Source organism: Maniola jurtina, chromosome 5 (genome assembly GCF_905333055.1).
Source record: "Maniola jurtina chromosome 5, ilManJurt1.1, whole genome shotgun sequence".
Classification (NCBI taxonomy): domain Eukaryota; kingdom Metazoa; phylum Arthropoda; class Insecta; order Lepidoptera; family Nymphalidae; genus Maniola; species Maniola jurtina.
Window position 1 is genome coordinate 184,073 of NC_060033.1, and position 23,382 is coordinate 207,454.

At 39.8% G+C, this 23,382-nt stretch overlaps 2 protein-coding genes across 3 annotated transcripts; both read right to left on the bottom strand.

Moving 5' to 3' along the window:
* Positions 1–2,557: 2,557 nt before the first annotated feature.
* On the bottom strand, positions 2,558–10,612 carry LOC123865741 (kynurenine/alpha-aminoadipate aminotransferase, mitochondrial). The gene is made up of 7 exons (XM_045906958.1): positions 10,369–10,612; positions 8,977–9,145; positions 8,491–8,683; positions 6,786–7,046; positions 5,036–5,215; positions 2,903–3,100; positions 2,558–2,767 (listed from the first exon to the last, which is right to left on the bottom strand). The coding sequence occupies exons 1-7, from the start codon at positions 10,610–10,612 to the stop codon at positions 2,558–2,560; spliced, it is 1,455 nt and encodes a 484-aa protein (XP_045762914.1).
* Positions 9,020–19,135, bottom strand: LOC123865378. Of its 2 annotated transcripts, XM_045906377.1 has the most exons (18): positions 18,728–19,135; positions 18,340–18,465; positions 17,910–18,040; positions 17,379–17,566; positions 17,029–17,151; positions 16,520–16,591; positions 16,190–16,303; positions 15,759–15,911; positions 15,261–15,455; positions 14,830–15,018; positions 14,195–14,312; positions 13,557–13,713; positions 13,185–13,345; positions 12,570–12,686; positions 12,330–12,427; positions 11,652–11,761; positions 11,286–11,374; positions 9,020–9,145 (listed from the first exon to the last, which is right to left on the bottom strand). In XM_045906377.1, the coding sequence occupies exons 1-17, from the start codon at positions 18,823–18,825 to the stop codon at positions 11,290–11,292; spliced, it is 2,235 nt and encodes a 744-aa protein (XP_045762333.1). In that variant the 5' UTR covers positions 18,826–19,135; the 3' UTR covers positions 9,020–9,145; positions 11,286–11,289. The 2 variants fall into 2 exon arrangements, with proteins under 2 accessions (XP_045762333.1, XP_045762334.1); XM_045906378.1 differs by lacking the exon at positions 15,759–15,911.
* Positions 19,136–23,382: the final 4,247 nt, after the last annotated feature.

Sequence of the window (23,382 nt, forward strand, 5' to 3'; positions counted from 1 at the left end):
GCAGACCGACAGATAGACAGACATAATTTCGCATTTATAATATGAAATCAAAAATATGCTCTGTTCTCAAGTTGCTCTGTGTCGGTAGCTGAAGAGAATCAAAGGGCAACTAAGTATTCGCTTATTGAGGATGTGCGATGATGTATGCGCGTCGGCGAGGCTGTGTACGCTGCTATGTCTAAATAGATAGATATTAGCGAGATGGTGACGTATCGGATGCTGCCATCTTCGACAATGCGGTGCGGAAGCTAAGATTTGCTGGTTCTTCTCAGTAGAATCTGCTTTCTGAACCGGCGGTGGTAGAGTCATGACGTAGCACATTGCCGTATAGCATAAGAGGCAGAAATTCTCAATATGTAATAAAAGTGAAGTAATTATTTTCATCATCTACTTTTGATTTAAAAAAAAAAAACAAAAGCAGTAGTAGTATCTGTACTGCTACCTACTACTTTTGTTTTTTATTTTGTTTTTATACCGCAATTGCTTTGTAATCAAAGCAATTGCGGTTTTGTAATTTGTACGGTATTGTGATTATTTGTAATTCAAAGATTAATTAGATTATAATAAACAAAATATAAATTCACGCTAAATATAAAGACGAAAGTTTGTCTGTACGTATGTGTCACGTATGTTTGTTACTCTTTCACGCAAAAACTACTGAACGGATTTGACTGAAATTAGGAATGGAGACAGATTACTTATACCCTGGATGAACACATGAGCTAGTTTTTATTCCGGAAAATCAAAGAGTTCCTATGGGATTTTGAAATACCTAAACCCACGCGGATGAAGACGCATCATCAGCTAGTATTATCATGATACAAAATTGAAGTAAAATAATAAAACTGTTATTTTATCAATAGTATTTAATAATTAGAATAATTCCTTACATACACGTACATTTCAGGCGAGTAATGCTACTTAGGCACATAATATTATTACTAAAATCATTATTTTAGTAACTTAATTAATAATATTGTTAGCCATAGCTCAGAATACATAATAGTACAGTGGTACCTATTCTATAAACTGGAAATTGATTTGTACCATTTGTTTGTAATGTACCATTCCAGGCGATCTTGTTACGATACGATACGATACGGATACAGGCTGACTTGTAGCGTGTGTTGGTAATGTATCATTCGAGCTTATGGCTCAATTATGCTCATTTTTAACCCCCGACCCAAAAAGAGGGGTGTTATAAGTTTGACGTGTGTATCTGTGTATCCGTGTATCTGTGTATCTGTCTGTAGCATCGTAGCTCCTAAACTAATGAACCGATTTTGATTTAGTTTTTTTGTTTGAATGGTGGTTTGATCGAGAGTGTTCTTAGTTATAATCTAAGAAAATCGGTTCAGCCGTTTGAAAGTTATCATCTCTTTTCTAGTTACTGTAACCTTCACTTGTCGGGGGTGTTATAAATTTTTAATTAACAGTTGTTACTCAAAATGGTAGATCTGCACTGACATTATATTATTGTAATGAGTGACTGAACTTTGAGTGTTTTCGCGAAAAACCCCAACAGTCGAGTGAAGCAAGCCGCGCTCGCCGCGAATGATAGGTACATAATGTTAGTCTGTAATGTATCATACATTACAGACTAACATTACAAGTGTGACAAGTCAGTCTTTGGTTTGAAATACAAAAACTCGATACATATTACACCAAAATGTTACAAGTCAATCTCCAGCATTAAATAACTTTTCGATTCGGATAGGAATGCTTCCAATTAGCGACATCTAGCGTCAAGTAGCTAAAAATCGCAAAAGCTCTCTGAAAATGCTGAACTCGACTACTTCTTCATACATTAAATAGTTAAATACCTAAAAACTAGATTTAAAAATATACCGATAGAAATGATTTTTGATAAATGCAGTTTTTTGTAAAAAAAATATATTAATAATAGGAAGTTGAAAGAATAATCTTCGAACACAATGAAAAAAGAAATGTGCTTAAAATTTTAATACTCTTGGCTTAAATTCCAACCATCAGAATTATTTTAATTTATTCAACTTACTCAAACCTAAAACTAAGTTTACACTAAACTTTTAAAATAAACTTTTTACACTTATAAAAATATTCTAAACTACTCATAACTAACTTTTGGAATCCATAATAATAAAGGCGATTGAAAAATCAGACCGTAAGTGGATAAACTGATAGACTGATAAAGTTATATCAACATAACTAACTACAGCTTTATTCTTCTTACCCCTTCTTGCGGGTTTTGCGTTTAAGTGTCGTACAAAAGTTCCATAAAAATTTAAATAATAGAAAACGTACCTACTCTTATTCAGAAATTCCTCTTCAGCGAAACAGTCAGCCAATGTATTATATGCTTTTTTCACTTGAAATTCTAAATTCTAATTTGAAAATTATTAGTTACTATAGGTACCTAATTACCTACACTTTAATACTAATGAATTATAAGGTAAGCCTATTTCGTTCATTTCAATTTGTGCCACATGGTGTCACACCACAATCTTGTCGAATTTCTGCATGAAGCTTATAGCGCCATCTATTAGTGAGTTGCGGCCCTCCGTCGCAGCTTGTGCCACTACAGTTCCGTGGCCCGCCGGCGCTGCTGCTGGGCGAGCTTCTGCTCGACGCGCACGACGTCCGCCAGGAGGCGCACGGCGGACTGCATGTCGGCGAGCGGGATCTTGCTGAAGGTGAGACGCAGGTGCTGGCACGGCGCGCGGCTGTCCAGCAGGAACGCCTGTCCTGGCACCAGCATGAGGCCGCGGTCGAAGGCCGTGTTGAATACCTACAACCAACGATCTCTATAGCTGCCATGCAGTGGGTAGACCATTTCAAACCAGAATTTTTAATGCTAGCTGAACAGCCTTTGCTTTTTAGGGTTCCGTAGTCGAAGGGTGCTAAAAGGAGCCTATTTTCTCACCAGGTTGTAGACGTCGTCGACGTCCCGGATGCGTGCCCAGTGGAACAGGCCGCCGGCGGGCTCGTTGGCGTGCACGAGGTGGCGCACGTCGCGCAGCGCGGCGCTCAGCGCGCGCTTGCGGTGCGCGTAGAACGAGCGCGTCGACACCAGGTGCGACGCGAAGGCGCTGCGGTTCCTCATCAGGTGGTAGGTGATTGCCTGGAGCGAGATATATAAGTAGCTACAAATTACTACCACTTTTATAACTTGCGCCGATGAACTTGCGCAGAAAGCTTATTTTGAAATGGCGTGAAAATATGTCAGCCAATCATAGCTCATAAAGCATAATTATCAGCTCTTTTCTAGTTACTGTAACCTTCACTTGTCGGGGGTGTTATAAATTTTTAATTCACACTTGTTTAAGTAATTATATAAAATATTCAGTAAGCTGGGTAGGTACCCTTGATCAGTACATTCACTCATACATTAAATTCTGTCATCATTAATCATTCTTAGCAAAATTAAGAATAGAGATTAATTCGCAAAATATTTTCTCTGCCTATTTTTCCTGCCCAATGGCAAGTCTTCGGTATTAACGATGATGACGTCATAAGATAAGATTAATTAGCTAATTCAATGCTAATGAAACTATTGATTAAACATTATAGCAATTTAATTTAACCGATAAGTTATCTACAATAACATTTGTTGCCTTGAGTAAAAACATGCCTTAACAGGGCACTTTCCGTCGCTTACTCCATACAATCGTAGATCCATTCTCGTTGCAACCAAAGTCTATAATATTTTGCAGACATAATATTCCAGAAACTAATATCTGTGCCTGTGGTGTTTTAGATTTCTCTAAAAATATGTAATTTCAAAATTACGGGGGCTCAAAGATTTGTATTTTTATTTGAAGTGTTATTGATTCCAAGCAACAATTTTTTAAATTGCATTTGCATGTTTGTAAAGTACGAAAGTTACTAGGTACCTTAATTTTTTTTCCAGAATCTTCTAAGGTGCTTTAAATGCTTATGATGTTAACTTTATAAATAAAAATATTAAAATAATTATGGAGCATTTATTATACTTTAATCCGAAATCTAGGTACCTACTCACACTTTTGTCTATGTACAGTTTATTGAACGGAGAAATCTCTTAAATATTCATTTTTAATTACTTTATGAAATGTTTTGACTTTCACCATATATTTTGTAAACTAAAGATATCACATTATTTATGTTTAGCTGTCATTAAATTTAATACCTAAGTAGTATATCTACTACGACTAGGTTCAAGCAAGCCTTTTAGCCTTTTTTCTTATCTACTGGTCCAAAATAAATTGTCCACCTTTACACAAGATATATGTCGTCTGAATCGTCCTCTAAAGAAGGGGCTTCTTTAGAGGACTTCTTTATCTTGACTATGAATTTCGGTGTATGTCACACGTAAAGTATCTTTCTCAAATAAAAATCTCTTTTCAACAAGATATAAGTAGGTAGATTTTGGAATTTGTGTGAAGAAAATGGAGTTGTCTAGAATCTAGATGGAAGTATAGACCATAAATTAAAGATCGAATAATTAATAGATACTTCCGAAAAATCCACCGAATTCGTATAGAACGGAAATATCTACGAAACACAATAATTAATTAAAACTCATTAATCTCTAGAAGTGATTATCACGCCCATGTAGATAGCATACTGTACGATAGTAAGGGTTTTACCGATTGTGTTGTTACATTTATGTGTTTTTATAAACAATGATTATCATCCGAATTGCGCGTTCGGGGTCAACTGCCAACTTGTGTAAATATTATTGTTATCACTGCTGATAACTGTGACGCTGCCAGAACACAGGTACGGTCATGGATTCAAGGATTTATAAACAAGACTAGCTGACCCGACTTCGTAAAAATTTTTGAAAATCGGTAAAGGACTTTTCATTTTTGACCGAAAGTCCAAGTACTAATTTTCATCGATATGTATAACGTGAAAAATTAAGCAGTACTCCTTTCACGATTGAACTTGAGCTTGGTATGAAGTTAGAAGCTGTTCCGGTGTGATGAGCCGTTTGACTGCATTGAGGATGCCAAGTGTCTTGCCGGTTGTTTAGTTTAAGTGTACAGGATGATGATAAGTGGAAGCTGCGTACCTGCGTCAGCGTGCAGGGGTGCAGGATCTCGGCCTGCGTGTGCAGCTCGGCGCGGTGGATGAGGGCGGCCGGCGCCGTGACCCACGCGGAGCGCAGCCCCGAGCTCACCACCTTGGACAGCGAGTCCAGCCGGATCACGCGCCCACATACGTCCAATGACAGGAAAGACGGTGGAATTTTCTGGAACAAAGCAAACAACAACTATTTTGTTATACTTATTTATATTATGCTCTATTTTTGCCCTCGGCAACCTTGGCGGTCTACTCGGCTTCTGGAGCGAGCTTGGATGGCTGGAGTGAAGACTTCGGCGGGGAGGGGCAACGCACGCACAACAGACGGGAACGTTTATGTGCGGAAACCAGCCCAGAGCGAAGACCCGACCCGAAGACTTACTTTTTATTTCAAACTGCATCTTCAAACACTAAAATGTGCTTAATCGAATTTAGGTAGGTCAGACCTAAGTGCGTCAATTTTAAAATTACTTACAGTCTAACGGAAAATAATAACTTTGAAGATTCATAGAAAATAATCAAAACATCTAGAAAAATCTATTTTATAAAGATTTTCTGATTGAGGAATGCGGATACAATAGGTACCAGGAATAGGAAGATGGACTTATCTAGCCTTATCAATGTTTCCGCGTTTTGGACGAAAAGTTCCGCGTCCATTGATGACGAATTGTGTTCTTCTTATTTAATACAATAAACAAATAGATAACACATAATTGATAGGTACAATATTTATAGAGGGTCTAATTGTTTTTAACCGGCCGCGCGAATCGTACTCGCACACGAACAGTTCCATACCATCGCACAAGATTACTGTTTATTTTTTTTTTATTTATACAGCGGCAATTTTGAAATTTTTAGTATTTTGTTGTTTAGTGGCAATACACTCTGGGAAAATTTTAACTCTCTACCCATTACGTTTCATGAGATAAAATCCATTGACAGACAAACTGACAGATGGCATAATATTGTATATCAAATCTTTGAAAAGAGCAACCGCCGAGTTTCTTGCTGGTTCTTCTCGGTAGGCAAGGCATTCCGAACCAGTGGTAGATGCTTTTGACGATTCAAAAGAACTTGTAAAAGTCTAATTGAATAAAAATATTTTGAATTTGAATTTAGATGGACGGGTACGGACAGCGGAGTCTTGTTATTACAAAGCTGTTGGCAGTTTGCAACCATAAAAACATTAATTTTATATAATAAGGTATATATTCGTAAACAAACTATTTTGAGGTAGGTATTTAAGTTGATCTAGAACCCGCTATATAGGCACAATATAGGTAATGGCCCTCAATCAGCTGATGACCAGATTTAAGATATTTTTTACAAATCATGTCATAATATGATATGAAATACACACCTCGAATGACATTTCCCGGATTTAATTATTATTAACAAGATGAAATTCTTCGATGATAAGATGAATCTCATAAATCAACTCAGTACATCGGTTTTATTTTTATGTATTTGTTTGTATCTATTTTGTAGACGGGCGTGATAGAATAATAATAACTCTTAAAAGTTAAAGGTGCGTTCCGGGATCGAACCCCCGACTTCCCGAATAGGAGACGGATGTGTTATCCACCAGCTGTCACGGTTTAATATTACCTACTTTTTTAATAGCGAGCAAATGAGCAGGCGGGTCGCCTGATGTTAAGTGATTGCCGCCGCCCATGAACATTTGCAGCACCAGAGGTACCGCCGATGCGTGGCCTTTGCGGAATAGTATCGGTACTCACTTGGGTATAGTTGAGGAACATGTAAGGGTCGTCCTCCAGTATCAAGAGGTCGTACTTGCAGGCCAGCTCGTAGATCTGCCGCCGCCTGCGCTCCGGCAGCACGGTGCCGGTGGGGTTGTTCCCCGTGGGGATCAGGTACATCAGCTTGGGCATGGGCAGCGCCCTGCTCAGCCGCTCCTTGAGGACGGACTCCAGGGTCTCGGGGACCAGGCCGTCTTCGTCCTCCGGGATGCCGATGATGTCTGGCTTGTAAGGCCTCAGCTGGAACAAAAATATTGTACATAGGTACATCTCTTCCACTTATTTAAAAATAAATCATCTGCCCTTTTACGTTGCCTCGAAGAGATCGCTATTTCAGCGAAACTTAAAATTGTGTGCTTTAAAGGTTGGAAGTCTTTCTTTTAGGTATACAGTAAAGTACCTATAGATATCTACCTAATTACCTAGTAGGTATTTCTATTTCACTTTTACTTGGCTTTATTTTTATAGAGAAACTAGATGATGCCGGCGACTTCATCCGACTTGATATTAAAAAGCCTTGTTCTAAAAAATCTATGTGTTAATTCAGGGAATATACCTACTACCTTAGTATCTCCTATATAATATTAATAAGGCTAAGAATTATTTCCGAAACTAAGCTCAACTAGAAGTTAAAATACAAAGGTTTCTTACTGATATCAGTTCCTTTTAACGGTAAACTATCGTGAGTTTATCTTTATAACGGATATGGGTTCCATGAGTGAGGAATAATATTATGATGAATCAGCAAATAAAATTTAATGAATTTGTTATCGCATAGATACGTCACAGTAAACATATTATGTCACTTCATGTCTAATTAAGTTTACTTACATTATTAATATCTGTAAGTATCTTTAGTATATTTTATATCTAATTTTATTATTTACCTATACTCTTTTACCTCAGTCACCCTTTTTTACAGTGTTTTTAAAATGCATTTAAATTATCGTGATGCACTTAAATTCTAACTCATAATATTGATACTCTACAAAATAGGGGTCCCTTGTACGAGTGTACCAGGCTGTCAGCCAGCAGGTAGAAGTGGCGAATGCTCGTGAGCCTCAACCACGTCACTGCGTGATGTGTACAACCACTCTGCCGAGAGTGTTAACGACGATGAAGATGATTGAACAAGAGTTACTCATGACGTTCGAAAAACGATTCGATAGACATTGGGTTCCCAAGATGCTAGTATGGCGACATCGCCCTGGAAAGCGCAGCGCTGGACGTCCCCCCACTAAGTGGACAAACGACATCAAACGAGTCTGGGAGAACCGCTAACATGGCGCAAGACCATGGCGTGTGGTCGTCCCTACGAGAGGCATATGGCGGTTACTACACGCGCAAGCAGATGGCGCCTCTCACTCATACAAAGTAATAAATGAAAAATCACTCGAAACACAAATCCAAGCCGGACGCTACACACCAATCTCTCACTAGATGGCAGCACGAATACGATGCAGCTGAAGCTCAAGTAGAACACGCAAATCTGAATCGCACTAGCAGAGCGTTTAGGAATCTGCACTATATAATAAAGAAGTTTGAACATATAACCGTCGGCCCAGCTGGGGCCCCAAGCACAACATCCCTCGGAGGGAATTTCCCATTGGTACGGTTGAGTACACAGACACCGCTCCCGTACGGGCCTATGTCCAGCTGTGGACGTCAATCAGATGATACTCACGACGCTGAAGACGCCGGCGTAGGAGTACTCAGTGGTGACGACAGCGTCGCCGGTGTCGAGCAGCAGTTCCGCGCACTGGTAGATGCCGTGCTGCGCGCCGCTCGTGACCAGCACGTCGCGCGGCGCGGGCAGCGCGGGCGGCCGGTGCAGCTGCTGCTGCCACGCGTGCAGCTCCAACAGCAGCGGCGGCAGTCTGGGGGATCGATGGAAAATAGAGTTAGCATCTTTAGTAGTGTGGTACCTAATGCAGACCTGCTGCTGCTGGCAAGTGATGATGCGGGTTAATGGAGAAAAAGCCTATTCGCTCTTGACGTAGAGGCACCTACGTTTATTTAAAGTAGGGAAAACTGATGCGAAGGGCGTTCCGATGAAATCATCAGATCCTACTCAATTAAGAACAAAAATTATTTCATGAATAGTGTGAGCTCTATATAAAATAAACAAAATTAAAGCCGACTAAAATAAAATAAAAATGACGATAGTTACCCCTGTGAAGGTATGTACTGCAGCGCGGTGGCCAGCTCCTTCTCATCGAAGACCATCTTCCCGCCCGCCCTGGTGGTGAGCTCCAGGCGCGTGAAGGGGAAGATGGCCTCGTTGGGCATGCCCTCCGCCAGCGATATCATGCGCTTGCCCGCCTTGTAGGCCAGGGAGGCTGCAACAATCCAAGCAATGTTCGGTATCGCCAAAACTGAATACCAGCTCTAAGGAAACATACAGACAACTGCAGGAATCCGTGAACATGAAACCCAATCTACACGACGAAACGTTTTTAATCAAAGATTCTAATAGGAAACGCTATGGTGTGAAATACCCTTCCAGCGACCGTTTGACCCTGCCAAGCGTAATTTAAATAGTTTCTAGGCAAGAGTGAATATAGGCATATTCTGGGAAGCGCGCTCCAACCTACAGGAGGTGGTGATAATAGTCATAGGTATCTTGTAGGCACTTCCACACGCCACAGTCTTTCACCGCTTGAATCCAGCGGCTCCCTGCAACTTGCTTGATGTCGTCCGACCATCTAGTAGGAAGCCTTCCAACGTCTATCGGTTTTAAGAACTATGTGCTCTGCCTATTGCCACTGCTGCTTCGCAACCCGCTGTGTTGTAGGTCACTCAGCGGGCAATGGAGAGAGTTATACACAGAGTTTCTCTACGTGATCGAATCAGAAATGAGGAGATGCGTGAGAGAACGTGAAGAACACTATAGGTACCAACAAATAATATTTTTCTGCAATTTCAAAATGAAAATAAATAGCAATGTGATAAAAGTTTACATGAAATTGGGGAGAGAGCGCAGCGTGGGCGCGGGTGCATGATAACGGGTTAGTTTCATAATGATAACAAATGTTTCATTTCGCCAAATGTTGAAAACACGATAGCAAATATGTAGGTACCCATCTATATTGATGCAAAAGTATACAATGACGTGCGAAATAAAAGAAACGCAACTTTTCAATGAGTTGCCTTAATTGACTTGATAAAATTTACATTTAATTAATTTTATTATTTCGGTAAAATACCTTGATTTCAAATAACAAAACTAATAAGTTAAGAAAATACAACAAAATCGACGCATGACTTTTGGCCAACTTCAACATTTGTACGTAGGTACTGCCTACTACCTAAAACTATGTTATTTTTTAATTTTGTATAGCGTTTGAAGTCAGTTTTCGAAAAGAATTTCAGTTTTCATCGTCATGTTTATTTTTCGTATTAGCGGAACTACCTACATAATATTATAATGTGTCCCATTTATTGCTTAAAACTATAAGATGACAAATTGTATTTCCCATTCACGCTTGAAGAACATTAAATTACAAGGATATGACATTGAAATCTTTTCAGTTTAGTCAGTTTTAAATATACAATGACTCACTTATCTGTCTCGTGAACGCGGGCTCCCTCCTCAATGCTCTCTTACTGAAAAATCGGGCGTAGTCCTTGTCATCCAAAACCCTATATTTCTGGTCCAAATCGCACTTTTTATCGGAGTAAAACTTGAAAAAGTCCTCCACGTTCGAAGAGTAACGGCATTTGGTAACCGCACACAACGACGCCTGCGCGTCAAGCAATTTCTTGAACAATTTTGCATTCATCCTTGGTAAAGGTTTCACTATCATTTTTCAAATTTAAATTTATCTTCCAGGCAATGTAACTTTGATTAAAACTTACTTTGAATTGAGCAAATAATTTGAAGTTTTAAATTGATTTTAGTAATTCTTTGGTGCTTTTAAAAAAGCAAAGTTACCACTCAAAAACATTAGGTTTTCGTAAACTGTAAGAGCAATAACTATAACATTTTATACCTATTCGATATTAAGTACTATAATAATTAATTACTACTAATAATATGTGAGAAGCCCGACCGTCTGCCCGGGCACTGAAATCCGCAATGAGCAAAAACTGAGCCAATGATAACGATTGTTTCAATTTTATTTTAATTTTCGACAACGGCGCTAATTTAATGATAAATGTTTAATTGATAAGTACATTTCGGTTTTAAATTACTTCATTATATACGTACTGTAATCGTATGATTAATGTAATTATTACGTAGATTCGAGAAACTTAATCGGGTTCTTACCTGAAATGTTCAGCCACAAATTCTACGCTTTAACAGTAATATTATTGTAATTTCTGTAAATATTTCGCTTTATTTTAACTTTATCCTTATCAAAATATTTTAAGACTCTTTATAGAATAAGAGTCAACTAGTAAATTTTATATAAGTATTTAGCACATGCGTATGAAGAATGTAATTAAATTGAAAAAAGAAAATAGTTAGGTACTCACCTTTTCATAATTTGAATGATTTAGAATTTCTTGGTGAAGAAAATTCGCTTCCTGACGGTGTAGCGAGCGTGATAGACTCGGGAAATAAACTGAAAAACAAAACAATTAAACAGTAGAAAAAAATTGTGACAAGTCCTTTATCTTGCCAAAACAGTACAAAATATAAAATCCGGAATCCCATGATCTGCAAAGTAGCCCTTAGTGACCACTGGATCTTAGTTCACAGTCTTTCCTAGTATATGGGCCAGTACACCATGAAAGTTATCGATGACGAATTTTGATAAATAAATATTCATTTCATTTCATTACTGACCCACGAGTTAGTTCAAAAGTGTTCACAAAATAACTAACGAGAATGATAATAACCTCATAACCCGCGAGTACTGCTCCGCGAGATGGTCGAAGGAGGGCAGAGGGACAGGCTCGTAGCTCTTCAGGGCCAAGTACGGCGCCCCGGCGTTCACTGCGGACCGCGTCTGTGCACAGAATACAGGTGTAGTTAGTTACCTACGCTCAGTTATCCTAGATTAGTGTTTATTAAGCAGATTAGTATCATGAACACTATTCATTTCTTCTTTTTCTTCTTTACTTGATTGGTGGCTTTTTGTAGTGCCAACCCAGAACAATGCACTTTGCTAATGTTGAGTAGCTTGAGGGAGGCATTAGTTTCTTTATCATATCTGTGACAACCATGTTGACTATGAAAACCATCTATGAAAACCAACCACCTGGGCGCGTTTGGAACTCTCGTGTTAGTTTTAAGTTTACGTAATTAATTATTATCACCATTCGTCGTTCATCCAACATTTTGATCCAAGGAGTTGGTATTACCGCCGCCACCGCCTATGAACAACTGCAACACCAGAGGAACTGCCAATGTGTTGCCGGCCTTTCAGGGATTTGTTGATCCACCCCTTGAAGTACCCCATGATAAAAATCTAGTGGGAACGTCGCCAAAGGGAATTGGTTCCATAGTTTGCATGTGCGTGAAAATTCGGTTCAGTTCAAAAATAATTTCGTTAAAAGTGTCCAGATCACACTTACAGCTTCCTTATCGCTCTCCATTTCATGAAGTTTCTTGTTCAAATCGTGTTTCAATCCTCGCATCAACACGAAGTCCTTTTCTAGTATTCCTTGAAGTCCTGTAAAAACAACATTATATATATTTTATCGTACACCATTTTATTCGGTTTTTTTCTTCAATTTTTATAGGATAGTTCAGTCGAGAATAGCAATATATTAGACCGCTCTGACTGCTCCTAGTTTTTGATGTAACAAACTTACCAGCTTTTTCCAAGAGCTCATCGAGATCTTCGAGGGTTTCTTCCGCAGCCACTGGCGCCAGAAATCTGGGAGAAGGTGGACACGGCTTGGAGATCTTGGCAACTGAGGCTGGAGGCGCTGAAATAAACTAAATAGTAAATACTAGGTTTACCAATTTACTAACTACTTTTTCTGTACTTCTATTATATCCTGCTATCTTCTGCACTAGTCTGAAACTTATATCTCTACAGAAGACCAGCGCTTTATTTGTGCTCCAACCACAGACAGCAAAATATTCTGAGTGGAGTCCATTTTGACATCACGCATCTCGAGATTCGAATTGTTTATCTATACCTATATTTATAACTGTGGACCCAAATAAACCCTTTTCAAATTCAAATTCAAAATATTTTTATTCAATTAAACTTTTACAAGTGCTTTTGAATCTACTTTACTTCTTCTTTTTAAGTTTCTTGAAGATTTTGTCGGAATCTCTCAATGTAACAAACAAAAATTAAGTTTCTAGACCCAGTTATTATACAGCGATGTCAGTTGGTCTTCCCTTTTTCTTCATCCGGCTCCTTTTAAATATACTTATAGATTTTTCACTTGAACGTAACATAAAAGTTGGCAGACCTATTAAATCCGCGGGTAGTTCCCAGAAGGAAGGTCGCCGCGCCCGCAGCGTGTCTCCTGGCGGCGCCAGCGGCGGCTCGTCCGTCTGCCGCAGGGCGATGCTGCACACGTAGTCACAACACGTGACCAGGATCTCGCCTCGGTTGAACCGAAGGTTTTCACTTGAACCATATACATGTAGCTCGTTGAGCAACAAAGGAGGTAGAAACCACAGAATATATTAATGTAAAGGGTTGTTTGAACATCAATGAGAGAAACATATTATGTCTCAGACTGCACAAATTTGAGAATATTATGGAAAACTCTCAGGTATGCAGGTTCTGAATGTATAATTCTGGGCAAATAATAATGATCTCGGCAGATCAGACTCACGGGTCTCGCTCCAGGCCCCGCTGGTCCCACGCCGCGGGCCCCGGCTCGGGCTGCAGTAGCAGGCCGCCCGTGGAGCCCTGGTACACGCTGGAGCCGCGGCGCGAGCCCGAGGGTATGCTCGCTACATCTTCCTCTGCTTCTTTTTTACGAGGTGGACCTTCACAATCAAGTTTATGAAGAAAAACTTCGTAGGTCTGATCTGCGCCTCTACGGTGCAGTGATCTTAAAAAGTATTATTAGTATCCTAATTGAGAGCTATGCTTGAAGTTTATCTACGTGACCAAATCAGAAATGAGGATATCCGTAGTTGAAGTAGAGTAACCGATATAGCTCAACGGGTTGCGAAGCTGAACTGTCAATGAGTAGGACACTAGTTCGAAAAACTAATAGAAATTGGGGTTCCAATGTGCCAGAATGGTGACCTTGCACAGGAAAGCGCAACATTGGAAGACCCTGCCACTCGGTGAACGGACGACATCAAGCGAGTCCCAGGGAGCCGCTGGATTCAGGTGGCACAAGTCCGTGGCATGTGGTAGCCCTGCAAGAGACCTATGTCCGGTAGGGGGCATCTATCTGTTGATGTTGATGATGATGATGAATTGTCTCACAAGCCTACCAAGTATCAAGTTCAGGCTTACCAGGGTGAATGCTGATGGTTCCGAAGTCTGGCTTCTTGCCGAGAACTCCAAGAAAGGGGAACTTGATTTTCACTGTTTGTAGAAGACACTCTTCGTATAGGTCCCAAATATGGACGAACTGATCAAAGAATTGAGCAAGTTAGAAATCTAGAAATAGGTCCTACTAAAGGCAAAATTTAGAATGACCATTTTTATGGCGTATTGTTGTTGTGTGTACCACCAACTGAGCGGTACCAAGGAATTGAAAACTCCCATTAATAAAAGCTGCATATACTGCTTAGACTTTAGACTTTACAGGTATCGGTCTAATAAAGTGCAATTTACTCCATTGAGCTAGACGAAACTAACCATCGTCAGTCCGGACATCATGTTGACAAGCATCATCAGGTAACATTACAGTATCATCATGAAAAAAGCTATAAGGTGCCTCGGCACACTCGACAGAAGCGAAGCTGTATTCTGTCTCGCTCACTCCACTGCTATGCATGTTTCATTAGTGTAGGAGGAATCTGTGGTTTCATCGTCGCATTCTTCAATTCATCATTCAGCCATATTTGCTAGTTAGGTCTTTAAACCTCGTGAAGAAGCTTCGAATAAATGAATTAATTGAAATTAGTTTTTTATGTCTTACTCACACAGTTGCTACAATAGGCAACGACAATTTCCATGGAGACGATGACGGCTACATCCAGCACGGCGGGGGAGCCCGGCACGGAGAGGCTCGCGAACAGGGAGCCCTGCGTCTCCCACAGCCGCACCAGGCCATCCGGGCTGCCCGTCGCCAATAGGTGCAGGGCTGCTACCATGTGGAAACAGCTGATGCCCTGGAGAGGTTACGTCTCAAAAACAAAGTATAGTTGGTGTCCCATAATAGACCAATGACCCGGAACCCGTTGGGTGATTTATCGATCTTTTTAGGGTTCAAACCACACCCTTTCTAAGTTAGCCCCCTTCCATCTCAGACAGCGTGTTCACTTAATACCAGGGATTGCAGATTGCAGTCAATACAAGTTAGGCCTAACTTTTATCAGAATACAATAAAATAAAACCTAAAAACCTCACTTACTCTCTGCACTTTGAACACATAATCCTTCAGCAGGCCGGGCGCATGCCGGGCGCGCACTCCCACAGTGCTGTCGTGTGAGCAGGACCACACGATGTCGCCGTCTCGCGCGTAGCTGACGCGGCGCACGGAGCGCGCGTGCACGCCGCGCCACGTGCTGATGCTGCAGTAGTGGCTGTGAGGAGGGGATGACAGCTCCTGGAGAGCGACCAACAGAATTTTGAAAAATTACAGTTTGCCTCCCCTCTCTCTCCCTGTCCCTTCTTCACCCCTTCACCCCACCCCTCTCCCATATCACATGCTTTAGCGGTGAAGGAAAACATCGTGACCATGCCTGAGAGTTCTCCATAATGTTCTCATAGGTGTATGAAGTCTGGCAATCTGCACATGACTAGGCAGGTAGACTATGGCCAAACCTTTCTCATTTTGAGAAGAGACACGTGCACAGTAGTGAGCTGGCGATGGGATGATGATGTTTTGAAGAAGAAACTAGTAACTTACCATCCAAAAGTAATAATTAGTACTGTCTTGTGTTTTGCTGTAGAACAGCGAGAGCCTGGGCAGCAGGAAGCGCATGCGCGTGACGTCACCGCGCTCCGTGCCGAACATCAGCTCCGATTCGCCTCCGTTCAGCGCAGAGTTGTAGGCCAGGCACTGTCGAACCAAAGTTTAAGCATTTTACTTCTTAACCACCGTTTGCACGTCGTCAAGTTTTATCGAATCTACTTTTTAGCGGATCCTGCAAAACCAGATGATCTCCCCGCCCACGTCCGCCACCCATCCAACTTATACCTAATGTGCGAGATACTAAGCCAACAAGGCAGTCGAAGAATGTCTATATACTCTAGCATTCGTTTTAGTGCTTCTAACCTGATGTCCATGATATAAACTGTAAGCGAATAAACAAATTTAGTTGAATGTTTTGGTTTTACCGTGGGAATGTTAGGGAGGCCAGTGATGCAGTAGACAGGCGTGTGGGTGACGGTGGTTACATCGTAGATGGTGAGGCTGCGGTCTGACGCCGAGAACAGCAAACTCTGCACGTCCTGCGAAAACAGCATCTTGATACAACAGCTGCAAGTAAGAAACCAACGCGAAAGGAGCTCGCTTCTAGGTAGGAAGTAGGAACACAAAACACTTTTAGAAAAACAAATAATTTTAAATATTATATATGGATAGCGTCCAAAGTGCAGCGCTCCTGCAAGACCTGTACAAGGTTCTATATCAACGCAAGGGATATTGAATAATTAAAATTTGCTTACGTTTAAATAAATTGCGTCGGTGATCCAACAGTTTTTGACGCGACGATGAACTCCGGTTCGATGATAAAATATCTAGAAGAAGAAGAATTGGCATGATTCTTGTAAAACTAGTTTTGCGAAACGAAACATCTGAGAAGAGAACTTTGGAAGCTTTTACTGAAATTGCAATTTAAAGGGAGGCGAGAGTAACAGTGGTAGATACTCGTAATATTCCCTGCGGGACGCGAGATGCGGGAGTGTGGGTCTGGCTGGTGACCCTGGGAAGACGGCAGCTTGCTGTGGCACAAGTTGTCTTGTCTACACGCAACGTGCTTGAGGCCAGGAGAGTAAATCCTCCAGGATCAGCCCCAAGGGGATCCCGCAAGAGAGATACCGGCTCAAGTTCTTTAGAGTTCCCGAAGCCTCATTTTGTCCTAAGGATGGGCACCGAGGGAGTTTTAGTGGGTAACCCAATGTCTCCGCAAAGAGATGATTTCCTCCCGTCTACAGAAAAAGGTAATATTCCCTACCTCATAGTCGTGCAGCGGCTGCAGCGCGGCGCTGTAGACGCCGACGCGGCCGCCGCGCGACACGCACGTGTAGCAGAAAGAGTTCTCCCTCTCTATGCTCACCAACTTCACTATGGTTTCACGCTGAAAATTCATTCAATAAAAAGAATGCTACATACAACTGAAGTGTTTCGTTAGTTTTAAAGGGCTTCCAAAATCAATGGTTTTAGTTATGGGTTTTCGTAGCAACCCTTTTTTAGTAACATCCGTTTTTCTATAGTCCCCTGTTTTTGGCAATAGCTCATGTACTGGTGGCCGCCGCCACCAGGCGCTTCACCAGCTGGCACCGTGGTAGTACTGTAACTGCTTACTTTGCAGTGGTCTAGTCTTCGTATAGCCTGCACGGTGACGGGGGTCCAGCGCTCGCAGCGCGTGCTGGTGGTGCGCGCGCCGGCCGCCACCAGGCGCGTCACCAGCTGGCGCCACCACACGCGGCCGCTGCCGAACGAGTCCAGCGTCTGGAACAGCTGGCGAGCGTGTGGGCTGTATTTGCGGTGACCTGGTTCAACAAAACTAGCTGTAAAGCTTATTCTATTCTACATCGTCATTCATGGATACTTCAAGTTAAGAGTGAATCGGCATCTTCTAGGCAAGCGCTCCATCTTAGACAGCATCATCACATTCGCATGCTAGCAAGTCTGATTGCAGCCAGGCACTAACCTATGAAATTAAATCATTGTCGTTAACTGATAGATGTCTACTGGACATAGGACATATTATTATTTTGAAGGGACGTCCAATGTTGTCATCTGACATCATCTGTCCACCAAATTTTTGGCATAATTGGTAGAGGAAGAACCCGGTCGCGGGCATAATCTAGATTCTAGTTAAAAAATAAATACCGAAAATGTTGTCCACCGCAGAGACGAATCCTTTCTCGTCCAGACATAGTATAGGCGGCTGCGCGGGCGCAGGTGCCGCGAATTGGATGCCTTCCTCTGCCGCCGCCACTCGCATCACCTCCTCCACCTTTCTGTGGACATAGCGGAGAATAGCAAATAGTGCAGTGGTACACGAATCCCACAGAAATACTGGCTTAATACGTTAGTTAATTAGCGAGAGTGGTAGACTGTAGAAAAAAATGGTAGATATTGGTAGAATTTGGTAGGGATTGGTAGACAGTGGTAGAAAATAATAGATAGTGGTAAGGAGTGTTAAAGATTAGTAAACAGTAGTAGAAGAATATAAGAGAGTGGTAAGAAATAGTGGACGGCTGGCGTCAGCTTCCTCAGCAGCTCTCGAGACAAATCTATGTAAGTCTACAGCTCATACCTGTCAATATCTACCGCTGCCGCGTTCTTCTCCCGCGCCTTCTTGAAGCATCGCCGCAGCTTGCTGAGCACGGCTGGCGTCAGCTTCCTCAGCAGCTCTCGAGACAATGACTCCTCGTCTTCATCACTGTAACGCATTGTAACTAGAATTATATTATGATTGTAGTTACCTACTAATCCAACACTATGTTTACAGAACCAATCTCCCTGCATTAGAACGAAAGATAGAAACATCTTTATTTAAGGAAATTTCGGTATAAAAATTAACTTACCACATGTATAGTGTCCAGCAAATAAAAATAGGGATGGGCAAAAGTTCTCCGACAAAAGCAGAGTCTTAACTTCCAGAAGTAAGTTGACACATAGTAGAAGAGTATGATGGTACGCACCAAGTTAAGCTCTCTTCCGATACACTCCTCACGGAGTAGCTCCTCTCGAATATCTCCGAGCACTCCTCATTGAGCGACTTCTGCGATTTGATGGACATGTTGCTCACGAGCACCACTTCAATACAACAATCACTGCGTTCTGCTTTCTGGTCCCAGTATGGTAACCATATCTTTGTTTTGTCGATACGAGTGAGTAGGCAGAGGGTCCGTCCCTCCAGATTGGCTTTTAGCTCACTTTGTTATTCAAATGTATTTAATTATTTTTAATCCTCAATTCTCAAGGGTTTGGAGACCACGTACTCTGTGGTCTGAACTTCTGAAGCTAGAGTGATATCCGAAAAATCGTACAAAACTGTATTGCACTAAAAGTTATTTAATTTTAATTAATTTATAGGTCAATTATATACCTAATTTCATTTATAAATACCCATTAATAATTAACATAAAAATGTCGGTATGTACGGTAGAATTATTTATACTTGTGGACTAAAGAAATAAATTTCAAGTTATTATTAATATTTCAGCGCCACCTACTAAAAACTATAAGTACTAAGTAAGCGTAGAAAAAACAAAAGTGTTCTGCCAGTGTAACTGTGAAGTTTAATTAGTAATGTACAGCTGGCAGTAGTGGTATTTTTTTAATCTGATTTCATGAAAATTTTAAACATAGGCACAGAATAATATAATAGTACTATAGGTACGTAACATAGGCCACAGCGCCCACAGCATCAGTATGTATATAGAGTAAAATTGGCACTGGCAGTGAAATTAAGGCGATTTAATTTTCCTACCTACTAGAGATGCCCACAACTTCATTCGTTTGAATTTAGGTTTTTAAAACTCCCGCGGAAATCTTTGACTTTCCGGGATAAAATAGGTATTTTTGAAAATATGCGGGATTAGCTGCTTCAGTACCATACCAGTTCCGTCTCCGGAATATGCAAGTTATCATTGTACCTTTCGTCAGAATCGGTTTGACGGATGGGCCGTGAAAAGATAGCAAGCAGACAGACAGACACAGTTTTGAATTTATGATATCAACATGGGTTTAGTAATAATTTTACTTACCTACAAATCTTTTGGTCCTATTTAGGTTTTAAAATACAAAGCGAAAAATCCACTTTTTTTTAAACACTTAGCCAGCAAACGAGCAGGCGGGTCACCTGATGTTAGGTGATTACGTACAACCGTTCATCAACATTTGCAGCACCAGACGAACCGCCAATGCGTTGCTGGCCTTTCAGGAATTTCCAATTTTACAAACTAAATCAAAGAAACCCATTGAAAATCGCAACTTATCATTTGCTTGCTAATCAAGACTGTTTTGAAAGTAGATTCAACCGGGAATCGAACTCGGGATTTACATACGAATTAAAACGTTCCCACCGTTGGAACCAACGGTGGGAACATACCAGACTGATGTCAGGGAGGTGGTAGTGGTAGGGATTAAATGAAACGCCAAGAATGAACATTGTCTATTGTATGTATGTATGTATTAATACTTACATTATATGCCGTATACTACACTGCGACTATACAAGTACAATTCGACCGAGTCGCTTTACTCACTTCTGAGGACGTCTTTGCTCGGTTTCATTTAAAAGCCCGTATAAGTGTGAGTTGAACTCGCGTGGAAAGGGTTCCGTAAGATGAATATGTAGGTTTCGCGCAAAATAGTCTCGTTTTAACTCATATGTAAAGTCTAAACAAAGCCAAATTACGCTCAGTAACTACCGAAAAGTCACGTTTAGATGTCAAAGGAACTTAAGCAAATATAAATTATTATTATTACGTTCATATTACATGACTATAAAATCCGTTCTTACTGATTAATTATTGCTAAGATCAATAAAAATCGGCAAGTGCGTGTTGGACTCACACACGAAGGGTTCCATTTTGAAATTATTATTATTTGTTGTTAAATAACAGTTCACAAGATAGAGCCCGACGAACGGACGGATAGCGGAGGCTTAGTAATAGCCTCCCGTTGGCACCCCTCGAGTACGGAACTCTAAAAATGGATAAGAGCAGAGATAACTATCTACTATATTCAGTTGTAATTTTATTGAAACCGAGCAAATTTCCCTCATTTTATGTGTTAATAACTTAAATAGGTAAATGGTCAGATTACATTCATTCAGTCCCACGCGTAAACAAAAATGTAGACGTCAATTTTTCAGCAAAAATCCACACCTATCTATTTGTAAATATGAAATTCGGTAGCTATTTGTTATTTTATACTTCGTAAGTATATCTCGACTTACTATTTTATTATATCGATAAAAAATATTGATTTCTGTCTACTAGAGGATGCCCGCGACTTCGTCCGCGTGGATTTACGTTTTAAAGATCCTGTGGGAACTGTTTGATTTTTAGGGATAAAATGCCTATGTCAATTACAGGGACAATTTCAATTACAAATCGGTTAAGTGGATGGGTTTTTAGGAATCCCGTGAGAATTCTTTGATTTTCCGGGATAAAAAGTAGCCTATGTCCGTCCCCGGGATATAAGATTACCTTGTATCCGGCAGAATTGGTTAAACTGTTGAGCTGTGAAAGGGTAGCAGATAGACAGAAAGACAGACACACTTTCGCATTTATAATATTAGTATGGATTTAGGATAATATTTTTCATGAGTAAATTAATTGTACATAAATATTTCGATAAGTATATCAAAATCTAAGTCTGCATTTGTGAACAAAATACGATATAAGTAAAATCTAGGTCCCGAAGTGATAAAAATCATAATAAGTATAAAAATATTAATAACTACTTATAGTACAGGAAATATACAAATTAACGGACGGCTATTTTAATAGAAATTAATCAAAAATAATAATAAATAAATCTTTGTATCTCATACTTACAAGAAAGTACAAGAAATTTCACTTCGGAACCCTAAAAATAAATAGGAACTATCAACCACTGTATTATTTTATGAAGTCAAATATTTAGTGGCCGCCTCTCCAACAATAGAGACCTATTCATTATATTCCTTTTAATTACTAGTTCCGTAAAACGTATACACAAGTTTCTTTCATTTCGTTAAAATGTATGGGAAATACTTAGATTAATCAAAACAGGCGTACGTTGGTGTGCGGAGCCAAGTTCTCGCACCGTAGCAAAGTAATATTTTGTATCATAATATGGGATAGGCAATGCGGCAATACATCTCGTATTATATTCTATTACAATGGGCGATGTCGAGGAAATACAAAATCATTTCAATGAATAGCTACTTTTTAAAACACGACAATTTATTGCAAAAAATGACTTCTAAAACAAATTTCAATGGCATTAGCCAAACCCTTCCGCTGTAACAGTTAAATTATCCTAGGTATTCACGAAGTTTGGAATGTATGTATATCTTATCACTATAACCTCGAATACAGTCGCAAATACATCAATTAATATTTTATTATTAATCGTCTAACACTATCTAATACTTTATTAATATAACTTAACAAATAAATAGCTTATTATTGAAATCTATCACTATAATTATTATTGTACGAACGCGTATACATGTAATTTCAGATACAGCTCACATTTTACACTATTATTAATTATTATTTATCATTTTGTTAAAATATTTATAATGTCCTGGATACGACACAACGGGCGTCACTTTGTTTTGTTAAAATACTTAGTGAAGGTTTATCAAACTTCGGAAATTATAATACTTCTATATTTCGAAAATTCTGTATTCTGGCTGATGAGTATATTTTTCTAAATAAATCAAAAAAATGTCATTATATATATAAACGTAAATGGTGAAAGAATATAGAGCACAAGGTATCAAATTCAATAAAGCTAGAAAAATAATTTTTCACAATGAAATAAATGTAGGAGTTTAACTTTTTGAACAGTGGGGTGTTTTAACATTTTTAATTCTAAGTAGTTATCCTTTAAAAGCTTACTATGGTGAAGAAACTATCACTTTTAAGTAGAAAAAGCCAGGGTATAGCAGTTAACACAATTACAAAATATGTATATTTAATATTTATTATCAAAAAATATCTAAAAGCAAATTTGTATCTTCTTGAAGAATGTAGTTAAACTTTTAAGGAATAGTAGAGAGTCCCAATGTTGAAGGAATTATTATTTACAATGTGTTTCATTTTGAACCAAAAAAGATATAGGTACAGGCCAACTGTTTAGTCGTTTTACAAAAGCAAACCAGGTAATTACCTACCTAATGTCGATCTACTAACCACAATATAAAAAAATCGTAAAGAATATTGAAAAAAAAACGAATGGAATTTTGCTAGAGTGATTGACCGATGTCCAAGGAAAGAGCACGCGCCAGTTCGTCAGCATTGTCACGGGCGCGGTTATCGCTTAGTGAATCAATTTTTTTTTAATTGAAATATCTGTATTTAATTTTCTTATTACTAAAATACTTAGATAAAAAAACTGGTTGCTTTTGTAAGATGACTAACAAGTCACCGTGTTTAGTCATGTAAAGAAACATAATTTGTTTTTATGTTCAACTTTGCTTATATTTTAAGCAGTTTTTATCCTGTTGGGTGAAAATGGCACAGAGTTGAGAAAGAAGTTCAAGGGGGTTCAGTTTGATTGCGCGGTTGATGTTGGGCTGCGGGGTAGGAGTGTGAGCTCAGCAGTGGCGCGCCGGGTGCTGGGGCGCGGGCGG

What these genes read in the sequence shown, in the direction of transcription:
- LOC123865741 (XM_045906958.1), bottom strand. Translation starts at nt 10,612, where the DNA reads ATGATAGTGAAACCTTTACCAAGGATGAATGCAAAATTGTTCAAGAAA. An exon ending in CGCGTTCACGAGACAGATAA is followed by an intron (nt 9,146 to 10,368) that starts GTGAGTCATTGT and finishes GGATTGTTGCAG; the next exon opens with CCTCCCTGGCCTACAAGGCG. An exon ending in TCGACGACGTCTACAACCTG is followed by an intron (nt 2,768 to 2,902) that starts GTGAGAAAATAG and finishes CGTTGGTTGTAG; the next exon opens with GTATTCAACACGGCCTTCGA.
- LOC123865378 (XM_045906377.1), bottom strand. Translation starts at nt 18,825, where the DNA reads ATGTCCATCAAATCGCAGAAGTCGCTCAATGAGGAGTGCTCGGAGATA. An exon ending in GCCTCCCTAACATTCCCACG is followed by an intron (nt 15,912 to 16,189) that starts GTAAAACCAAAA and finishes TTGGTTCGACAG; the next exon opens with TGCCTGGCCTACAACTCTGC. An exon ending in TGGAGAGCGATAAGGAAGCT is followed by an intron (nt 11,762 to 12,329) that starts GTAAGTGTGATC and finishes TTCTGTGCACAG; the next exon opens with ACGCGGTCCGCAGTGAACGC.